At 36.2% G+C, this 11,373-nt stretch overlaps 1 protein-coding gene across 1 annotated transcript; it reads left to right on the plus strand.

Annotated features, from left to right (window-relative positions):
• Nucleotides 1-3,529: 3,529 nt before the first annotated feature.
• LOC116246086 (histone deacetylase 14, chloroplastic) lies at nt 3,530-11,125 on the plus strand. Its single transcript, XM_031617783.2, has 9 exons — nt 3,530-3,807; nt 4,831-5,069; nt 6,765-6,839; nt 6,953-7,054; nt 8,223-8,294; nt 8,572-8,628; nt 8,828-9,079; nt 9,609-9,790; nt 10,591-11,125. The coding sequence occupies exons 1-9, from the start codon at nt 3,717-3,719 to the stop codon at nt 10,889-10,891; spliced, it is 1,371 nt and encodes a 456-aa protein (XP_031473643.1). The 5' UTR covers nt 3,530-3,716; the 3' UTR covers nt 10,892-11,125.
• Nucleotides 11,126-11,373: the final 248 nt, after the last annotated feature.

Here is an 11,373-nt window from a genome sequence, read left to right on the forward strand (position 1 = left end):
TTGATTTTTGCTTTGTATAAGAAAAATTACCACATTTACATCAGGTTAGGGTGAAAACCAGACATTTAGGACCATTTGGGGTGAATCTAGTGAAAACCAGATCTCAAGCCAAATAAAGACCCATATGTTGGCCAAAGAGATCCATTGACCTGTTCAATATATATGGTTCCACGACCCAATTAACCTAGTTATATGAATTCGACTTGATTAAACTTAAGTAAACTTGTTTAATCTGTGTGTGTGTGTGTTTTTTTTTTTTTTGTAATTTTCAAACTCAAAATGGAAGAGAGGGATTAGGTTAAATAGGGATTTTGGTAAATGAACTTAAATGAGTCGAGCTTGAGCCGTGACTCGGTCTATCAAGCCAACCTCGAGTTGACCTTGTACAGCTTGACTTGAGCTCAAGCCGAGCAAGGTCTGGTCGAGTCTAGTTTGAGCTAGACTTGGTTCATGTACAACTCTACGGCTAATTCTTTTGATTCCAAACACAAAGTGTTTAGTGGCTTTTGAGAAAGTCACGGATGTCGACTTTATTATGGGATTTGACAAATTTCGAAACTCTAAAATGCACACTATAAAAGCCCCACAGTCACCCATGTTTTACTGTTTATGTCTCTTAAATTTCATTTTACCTGTTTATGTTCCTTAAATTTCATTTTACCCCTCTGCTTCTCGAGTTGTGCTCTCCTTTTCATCATGATTCAACCTCTGATGCATGTAGGTAGATGGGTTTTAGCTTCAGATTCGAGTATTGTTTTAGGGCCGGCAAATTTATTTATTTTTCATTTTTTGTGCTAAATTTATGGGCAAATTTCTCTTGGTAATTAGATTAGTGGAACATGTTATATCCGTGTCCAAGAAAATACTTTAATTGCTCGTCAGATGACTTTTAACTTATTAGAGGCTAACTTACATGAGTTTTGGTACGTGTAGACACAGGTATGGTGGTAGGAAGTTATATATATATATATATATATATATATAAAATCGTTTTGGTTGTACGTAGATGGATGGTTGATAGAAAGTTAAGAAGAAAAAATTATTAATTAATGTTAAAAAACTAAAATGTCATGTTGCATTTTTCTACTTGATTTTTGGTAAGTTATCCGTGTTGAAAGGATCAACAGTCAGATTGCTCATGGATCTCATATCTAAAGGTGTCATACTTACCAATTTCTCTCTCTCTCTCTCTCTCTCTCTCTTTCTCTCTCTCTCTCTCTCTCTCTCTCTATATATATATATATATATATATATATATATATATATATATATATATATATATATATTGGCAATATAAAACTATGATTTTGATTTCCTTTTTTTTTCTTGAAACAATATGGGAGGACCAAACAAAGGAGGACGCTGAATTGGTTATATATATATATATATATATATATATATATATATATATATATATATATATATATATATATATATAGAGAGAGAGAGAGAGAGAGACCATTTATTGAAGGTTTTTGCCTTTTTGACAACCTCAAACCAGCCTCGTCCATGACCACCCTCTCTCTCTTTGATGCTATGAAGGTGGTCGATCGGGCCATAATATATAATCTGCTTCCCTTAACCCTTAATTAAGTACTTGGGGTATTCTTATTTTTCTGGGTTAGAAGGTATTGTGTATGGTTAGTTCCCTTGTCTCCATAGCTGAACATGGTATCAATGCTTGGTTTTCCAAATCACTGTCTTTGCCTGGTAGAGTTATATTAGTAAATTATGTTTAATGGAGTGAATTTAGGCAGACAGAAACAGTTGACTTTGTTGCTTTGAAGGAAGATAGTGTTAGCTATGCTTTGGTTAAAAATTTGAAACTCTCCTGCAACTTTTTGCTATATATATATATTTATAATGTGGATCGAGGATATTGGTTTGAAACTGCCCCAATAATGAAGATTTGACATGGATGTTCTAAGATGAGTGCAGTGTTAGGAATGAGGTTCTCTCACACTCTCTTAATGCATCAAGAGAATAGAAATTACAAGAAGAAAAAAAAAATACAAAAGATTTATGTGGTTTGGAGACAATGCTCTCATGTCAATCCTCCAAGCGCCTATTTACTTCCATACAAAATCTGGGTGGGGGTAGACTGCCCTTAAGAGGAAGTTTTCAGTCGAAGCCAGTTGTCGACTATATGTCATTAAGCAAGGTAGCCGACCATCGCGCTGCTCGATGATGAGCTTTCACTTGCTCGACCCCGCGTGACTTTAAGTGGATATAGACGTAGCATATGTGTCCACGGGAGAAATTGCCCCTAACCCACGTGCACTCCTGTGTACATCCAAACACTACACATAGGAAACTTTACCGATTCTTCAATGACGAACTTATACGTTTTAAAGGGACTGATGACCATGATGCCCTTATATACATTGTATTTGTACCACCGCGTTGCACATTCTAAGTGCATCGCTTTCCACTTGACTCAGTGTCTCATTGGATCCCACATGCTTCATGAGCAATGCCCAGCCAAGCAACAACTTATACTACCGGTATGTTTATGGCTGCCACATAGAATAGTTTTCACGATCATAAGTGACATCTGCAGATATTTGAAAAGCCTATCAAGTATAGATCAAGATCCACACTCCAACATGCAGAAGGCTCTTGAGGTGTTTGGAAGTATCAAGAGGATGCTGTGGATCCACTGAAGGGGATCAAATTGGAGTTCTTTGCAAAAGGAAGTATCCAAGTTTAGTGTTGCTAACTTGATATGGTCCTTTAGACATGTCAGGGCATCGATTATCATGAGACCCAGTGCTTGGCTATAAGCTTTGGGTAATTCAAAGAGAAAAACAAAGGTACAATCTTAGCTACAAATTGTCGTTTCTGCAAGAGAAATGAAGAGACTAATCCATGTTTGTAACTTGCTATGTGATGAAAATGGTGTGGAAGAGGAAATGCTCATGTTTTCCATGTAAGGTGGATTCATCAGAATGCCATGTAAAAAACTTTTAGGGAGTGTTTGATAGTCTCATATTAGAGATTCATAGGATTTGAGAACCGTGAATTTAAAATCAAACCTGTGTCTCCCTTCCGATTTTGAACCGATCTTTTCTCAATGCAAAGAAATAAAATAAGGATTTTAATTGTACATCTTAGGTCCAACCCAAGATCTTTACTTCAATGAACCATGGATTTTATTATGGATCTTTTGCTACATCGGCAAAAGCATGCCATGTCATATCCACATCAGATAGATTTCAAGTTCGGAGTAATCAAATGCCCCTTAGAGCTTGAAATAATCATTAAACTGCTCTTCCATGGTGCTGATATACTAGCTCATTGATGAAGTAAATAGCATATGTAAGCGTGTAATTGAAGGTCTCCTACTATGTTTTCGACATAAGTTGTCTGGAGCTGCCAAACTCCCAAAAGAAGAAAAAGAAATCTAATCTGCAGAGGCTTATCAGTGAAACTTCTGTTTTATTGAATAAAAAACTGTTCGATCGTCTTCATATTCGATTAAGTGGTATGTTTTGAGAACCCCAATAAATTGTGTGGTTTTTCTATACCTTCCTCTGCCTTGGTAAGATAGAAGTATAGGACCAGCCGAACGTGCTCACTGGACCTAGATGACCCGCTGAGCCTGACGGCCCTCTCTGCTCCAAACGAGAGGCAGAGGCTCCCCAAATTTCCATGACCATTGATTCAAGAAGAGTTCAACCACAGGCCATCGCCGTCGATAAGAGCTCCGAAGGATTATGGCCCGTGCTGCGTCTCTTCTCTGCACTGGTGCGGCCTCTGTAACTTCTTCCAGCAACCATACCCGTCCTCTTCAGTCGAGTTTGGCTGGTGGGTGCTCATTCTTTCCCACTCTTTTTGGCTGTTTTGCTGTTGCTTTTGTTCGTCTTGTTCTGATGTTTGATCACAGATTTTCTTTTTCATTTTTTAGTTACTTAAATGTAATTGAGAAGAATGTCTTTCAACGCTTTTGTTAGTGAGGACATATATATGGTGTTTCTTTTTGCTCGCAGACACTCGGTGATTGATTTTTAGAATGGGGGCAGCTCTTCGGTTTGAATCGAATATTGTACTGTGTGTAATGAAGTGTGGCCTTATTGAACACAATATTTATTTTTTGATTTATATTCGACTCGTCTAGTTTCCGTTATGGATTCCATTCTCAAATAAAAGTAGGGGAAACTGTATTGAACTAGAAAAGTTCTGTCAGTGAGGATATAAACGTGTTTCTCTAACTCCTAGATTTTGGGTTCATCGAACTCTTTAATTGGCACACTGAGTCTATTGATCTTTTGGACAAAATCTTGATAATTTAATTTCTAGTCAAATTAGGAAAATTGCGTGAATTCTATTGTTCGAATGGACTAGAGGTAGCTGTAACGAATTAAGTTCAAAGCAATGCATCTCTTTGTACGTCAGTGTTAAATAGATTCTACAGTTTACCATTTCTTTGCAGTTAAATTTCAAAGGTGTCTGATCTGTTCCCTTATATCTTGAAGTACAAGGTGTGCTTTGTATTTTTCAGGTATGCTTGTATACAACACCATTGATGCACAAAGTTATTACCATGTCTGCCTAACTACTTTTCTAAAACTTGATGTACTTGACACTTCATACCTGTGTTAAGGCATCCCTCCTGACATGGGAGCAGACTCTGTTGACTCTTGAATCGTCTCCTTCACTTGTTCCAAACATAGTGTAACTTGCAAGTGGGTAGTTTGTTGCATGTTTACTTTCAAAGCATCTCAAACATGCAAGTTCTGCAACTTATTTTATTTTCATGACCTTTTATTTACTAGTGCATGTGCATCTCAAACAATTAAAATTCAATTTCATAATTTTTATGTTCTACAGGGAATATGTTTTCAATCTTTGATCAACAAGGAGTCCATGCACTGCTATGGAGAGATTCAGTTATTAAGGAAGTGCTTTTCTGCCATCCCATCTTGAAAACAAAGCATCAATCGTGTATTCAGTGGTCTTCTATTTCATGTTTTAGTGGTGAGAAAAAGGATTCATCTCTTTGTCCCAATATCCAGCAAATGAATGCACGGATTCTTTATTGTGCAGCCCCAGCTATGGGGCATAACCAGGTAACTTTCTTTGCAATACAGGATAATCTTTATCCAATTTTGACACAGTTTGGAGCCAACGTTTGCTTCACATCCTCATTGTGATACTATACTGTATGTAGATTCCAGTAAAAGATTGTATTAAATGGTAAATATGGCGATAAACTGCGATTTTGGGCATAAAATATATATGATCTTGTAGTGATAAAATATTTTGGATTGATTAGTCCTAGATATTGACTTTTCTAATTTATCAATTGTCACATAGAGCTTCTTATGGATTAGCTTTATTGTTGTATTGGTGGCATCCTTTATAGTTGAGGAAAAAGGAAAATCGAGGTTGATTTCATGCATGAAAGGAAAGGTATTCGTTGTTATTCATTTTTCTTTTCACACAAGAGTTTATTTTATCTTCCAAAATAAAATATTGTTTTTTTTTTCATATGCATGTTCAGTTGTTTAAGAAGTAAAACATAGACATTGAACTTTCTTTTTCTAGGCTTAGCTAAAGGGTCTCTAGTTTATAGTTTTGGTTATTTGTATAATGACCGTCATTTAGCGACAGCCCAGATTGCATCTGGTGCACACCTGAATCAGGTGTGCACCTGGCACAGTTGTGGCAGTTTATTTGTGGGACCCATGTAACATATAAATTAACATGATAATCTGAGAGATTGAGTTCCACCATTAAGTGAGGATTGAAGAATAAAGGAAGTAAATGGGATATGAAGTTGGTATTCTGTTGCTTACATATGCCCTCCTAATGGTGCATGCATGATCAGACACGTGGTCCACTGCAAATTTGACTCTTTCTTGCAAAGCCATGAAGCATTGTAATGAAACAAAGACATGCAATCTATTGGAGCTTGGAATGACCTTTACACATAATTTCTCTAGAGGGAGTGTTTTCTTACATTGTCCTTGACATAGGTGTGCACTGCCAGTCTTTGTTGGTTGAGAGTTTTCCAGCTTACTATATCTAAAAATAACATTGAATATGTAGGATTTCAAGATGAAAGTTTTTTTATTTGAAATTTTGCAGGCATACACTTGGCTGATGCATTTGGTCGTTCAATAATGATAATGTTATTAACATGAAGAAAGATAAGCACATGTGTATGGTGTATTTTTAGTCTGCCATATGTTCTTGTGTGATGAGATATAGCTAAGATTTTTTTTGAAATATTGGTCAAATGGTTTATCTAGCTTATAAATAGCTTGTTCTGTACCGTTTGAATGTGCATGAGCAGCATTATTAGATATTTTTTCCTAGTCAAGAAAATGACTGGCTTTATGAAATTTTTTAAAACGTTGATTCTAGTGCTAAGGCAATTTCTGGCTGGATTGTTTTTCCAATGTATTTTGTTTGGTAGATACTCGAGTTATCTTCCCGAGAATAATAAAAGCCAAAATTGGCTATATTTGTAAAGTGTTGGTGGCATGTGGCAGCAGAGTTCTTATGGTTTGTCTGCCATCCAAAAGAATCATGTAAAGTTGCAATGATTTCAATGAGTTACCAAATTCAGATAGACAGGCCGGATAAACCACTTTTTGTCTCACAAAGACACATTTTTGCTTACTTTTGATTCTCTAGAAGCATATAGATATGCTGGTTGACCTGGTCTTTGTATCACCTTGTTTGTGTCCTTATTGAATAATGCAAACCTTTTTATCCCCTTGTCTTGAAATTCTGTTCAACCGTGTAGCTAATTGCAGGAATCACATCCAGAATGTAATGCAAGAGTGCCAGCCATCATGGAGGCACTTGAGAAGTTGGAGCTTTCACCGAAGGTGAGCTTCCAGGCTGCTTCCCTTATGTCCATGTACTGGCATAATGATAAGTCTTGCATATTTAGCATTGACGTCTGATGCACAACAGCTTTTGGTTATTTTTACATGGTTAGTATCGATCTTCTGACGTGGTAGAGATTCAAGATTGGAGGCCAGCTTCTTTGGATAATATTGCCAATGTTCATTCAAAAGCCTATGTGAACGGTCTAGAGAAGGTATATTATTCCTTCCCCAGTTTATGCTATGCCATTCTAGTGGCTTTCATGCTATATTAGAAAACTGCATTTTCCCATTCTCACGTAGACATTATGATATTGATGTAAAGTCCATTGTTTATGGAATTATCACAAAGGCGTTGTAAATGCTGTTGAATATGTTTTTGTCCCAGGGTGCATAACTTGTCAACAGACAATTTTCATATAAAATGTATATGATGATGGAATAATTGCCATTACAATGGCTTTGAAACCCTTCAATAGAACACCAAGGTTACATGCATCTGCTGTGACAGTTAGTAATGATTTCTACTCTAGAATAGAGTATGTAATTGAAGGCTTGATGGTTTCCCAAAGTGAAACACATAATTCTATATATGCACAGTTGTGGTATCTATTTGTAATCCGTGATCCTACTCAAAGACAACCTGAGTAGAAATTAGTGCATCCAAGTCATATGACTAGATGTGTGCCTGTTGGAGATTTCCACTTCTAAATGTACTAAAATAATTATGAACCACTGTCACAAATATTCGCCACTCTTCTGAAAATAAGTGTTAAAAAAAAATTCAAGGAAAATAAATACCAAAGAAGTGAATAAATTGCGATATTTTTAAAAAATTGACACAAAAGTATCACATTTTGTCAATTTTCTTCAAAATGGTATTTTTTAATATATTTTAAAAATTTTATCACATGAAAATCTCTCCAATGAAAACCTTCTATGAAAACGTTATGACCTATAATTGCTTTATTGTTCTCCATCTCTCCAATGTTTTGTTACTTACAAAAGCCAAAAGGTACTTGATTTTATTGCATTCCTGGCCTTGCATTTGTGTCAGTCTTGTTGGCATTCATATCACGTGGCGACCTGTAGAAAAAAGTCATGGTACTTTATGAATAACTCTGCAAATGACCTTGTAAAAGGGATGAACAGTGTCACAATATGACTTTTAGACATGCAAAATCAATGATATTGTATTGTTCACCTTCTTGCTAATGCCTGTCAACACAAGGATGATATGTTTTGTGTGAGGAAAGAATTTAAGTGAATGGTTTATGATATTCATTAATGTGTATGGTCTTCATTTATTTTAAGCGTAACCTAGAAATGATATTATGCAATTCTTCTTTCAGCCCACTTACCACTTTAAAGTGGGTTTTACAGGTTGTGCATAGAGCTTCTCGGGAAGGTCTAATCGTTATTGATGGATCTGGACCAACTTACGCAACTGCAACTGTAAGCCATATTTGAGTATTTGGTTGATTATGACGTCTAAGTAGATAAGACGGGGCCGTCAGTTCATGTATCACTCAGTTACAGCACCTTATCTGAACATATGCATGAAATTATGCCTTATGGGTCTGAAGCTCACGTTATATTCTAAGCTAGTTAGCTGTTTGTGTCATATGGATATTTCTGTTTCTTGAATATATACTTTTTGTTGCAAATTTTCTTGCATATACAAATTTCGTGCAGTTGTGATATGTATTGACATTTTAACCTGATAATGCAGACTTTTCAGGAATCACTTCTTGCAGCTGGTGCAGGAATTTCTCTGGTTGATTCTGTGGTAGGATATTTTAGAGGTTCTTTAACTACTCATAATCTCTAGTTAGCAAATTTGTGGATAAAAAACTAAGTCTTTACCAGGAATATGTTTACTTGAAGTTTGAAAGAGGGAACTCATAAAACTTGCTTTATTTTCTTTTCAATGGGAACCATTAAATCAAGGCTGAAAGTTGGTCTAACAAGTTAGTTTTATATGATAGGTGGCAGCATCAAAACTTGGGCAAAGGCCACCTATGGGATTTTCAATAGTAAGGCCTCCAGGACATCATGCTATTCCAAGAGGCCCAATGGGATTCTGTGTCTTTGGAAATATTGCTGTTGCAGCTCGCCATGCACAACAAGCACATGGCTTAAAAAGAGTGCTTATAATTGACTTTGATGTTCACCATGGAAATGGAACAAGTGATATATTCTATGATGATCCAGATGTCCTTTTTATTTCCACTCATCAGGTAGGCCTCTGGCCAAATCATCTCTTTAGGTCTTTGTTTCCTGCTGCCATTATTCAATTGAATTCCCTTCCACCATGCTGCAGTGTAAAGCAAGTGCTTAGTCACTTTATTTTCCAATCTGGATGTGTCAAATCTATGCATACTATACTCGCTATGCTGTTTCCTCTTTCTTATTGAGAGTAACAGTTGATACCAAATTGAACATCACCCTGACCTATCTTAGGTTTCAGGGCTGCATGCACAGGGACCTTATAATGGAGAACTGATATTCTATTATGCAGTTCAGCCTTTAAGTATTGGGATTTGAGAAACTGATTGATTGTTACTTCTGGAGAAGGGTAGTTTTTTATTCAAATTGATTCAGTCTTTGTGATCCAAACTCACTAACTCAGGCTTTAATGGTTTTGGGATGGACCTGTCTTATGCATGAAATTTATCGTATGTTTTCTGTGATTGTAGTTAGTTGTATGAGTTTAATTTGTTCATTGAATAAATATTGAATAAATTAGTTTAACATGTACATGGATAGGATGGAAGCTACCCTGGTACTGGTAAAATGGAGGAGATTGGTCATGGAAGTGGTGAAGGAACAACATTAAATCTACCTATTCCAGGAGGATCTGGTGATACAGCCATGAGAACCATATTTGATGAAATTATTGTTCCTTCTGCTCAAAGGTTTAAACCAGATATAATCTTGGTCTCCGCTGGGTAAGTTTAAGTACTTATGTTTAGTGTGGAAAGTTATTCCTTTTTGTCTTTTCTGTCGCATTGATGTTGAAGGGGAGCAAGCTTCTTTCATAAAGTCTTTTGACCTTTTAACTCATAAGTTAGGAAGTGTAGCATTTGACCAGAAGTTACCGTGCATTTGAGTGGTTTGTGAACAAAAAGCCATTAGCATAAATTGTCATAATCCTTTCAAGTGTCAGATTTGTCATTAATCTTAAAAGGAATTATTTTTGCATGCAATTCCATAGAGTTTTTTTTTTTTTTCGTGGATGGCAGTTCTGAATCTTCTGATATTATCCTGTAAAAGGTCTTTTTATTGGGTTAATTGCATATGATGACATTTTCAAAATAGTGAATGCACTTATGAAAGGTAGATGCTGGTAGGAATTAGTCCATTAAACTTTTAGCACCAAGGAAGGTTGTCACTGCATACACTACATAGATGAATACTCACACTTGAACTGCACATACACACATAAAGGCCTCTGTTACACTACACAGTTGCACTTTTCTGTATTCAGAAGTAGAAGAAATCCAAGAAATTATATTACATGATGAGAATGATCACAGGATCTTGTGGATGGCACATATTGTCAGCTGTTGTGCTCAATATGTTGAATGGGATTGTACGAGTAGGCAATTAGATGATTGCTCTGATAACCTGATGTCATTTCCCATCCACAGGTTGCCTTGCATCATACACTACTAAATGACAAATCACCATATTTTTGTTTGCATTTGGTGTCAAAGTCCTCTGTCCTCAAGAAATTTGTGTGTTTCAGCTACGATGCTCATGTGCTGGATCACCTAGCTTCTCTACAATTTACAACTTCCACATACTACATGCTGGCTTCCAATATCAAGCAATTGGCAGAGGACCTATGTGGAGGTCGCTGCGTGTTCTTCTTGGAAGGAGGGTACAATCTTCATTCACTCTCTTACTCAGTTGCGGACACATTTTTTGCATTTTTAGGTGAACCAAGTATTGCATCCAAAGTTGACAACCCAGCCATTCTTTATGAAGAACCAATGACCAAAGTGCGGAATGCAATCCAAAGAGTCAAGCATATACATTCTCTCTAGATCACCATAAATTCAACACCTCATATTTTATTTGTCTGACAAGGCTACACGTTGTAACTGTTAATATCATCTACACATATTGTTAATGTCATCTGCCTTCGTGGTGTAAACACTCTAAGGTGTAAAGTTCTGATATGATCATATGTTATGTACTCGTTCTTGGTTGATAACTTAGAAAAGTTTCCTCTAGATTTTGTCTAACAGCTGATTAAGAAAGAAAATGGTTTTCTTCCAGTAATCGTATAGTGGCGCTGTTTATGAACTACTAATAGTATGCATAATTATCACTGATAAATGAAGAGATATGGCATTCATTATATTTCTTTAAGTAATCGCAAGATCTTATGTATAATGTTAGAGAAATATCATGCAAGTAGTGACCGAACTAGACATGTGAATTGGTCTGCACAAACATGCAGTAAATTGCAAAAGTAATATAATGCAAGCACTGACGGCTAGAAATCTAAACTAGGGTGAGCAAC

The sequence above is a fragment of the Nymphaea colorata genome, chromosome 1 (genome assembly GCF_008831285.2).
Source record: "Nymphaea colorata isolate Beijing-Zhang1983 chromosome 1, ASM883128v2, whole genome shotgun sequence".
In the NCBI taxonomy this organism is placed as follows: Eukaryota; Viridiplantae; Streptophyta; class Magnoliopsida; order Nymphaeales; family Nymphaeaceae; genus Nymphaea; species Nymphaea colorata.

What these genes read in the sequence shown, in the direction of transcription:
- LOC116246086 (XM_031617783.2), top strand. Translation starts at nt 3,717, where the DNA reads ATGGCCCGTGCTGCGTCTCTTCTCTGCACTGGTGCGGCCTCTGTAACT. An exon ending in CAACTTACGCAACTGCAACT is followed by an intron (nt 8,295 to 8,571) that starts GTAAGCCATATT and finishes CTGATAATGCAG; the next exon opens with ACTTTTCAGGAATCACTTCT. An exon ending in TTTCTCTGGTTGATTCTGTG is followed by an intron (nt 8,629 to 8,827) that starts GTAGGATATTTT and finishes TTTATATGATAG; the next exon opens with GTGGCAGCATCAAAACTTGG.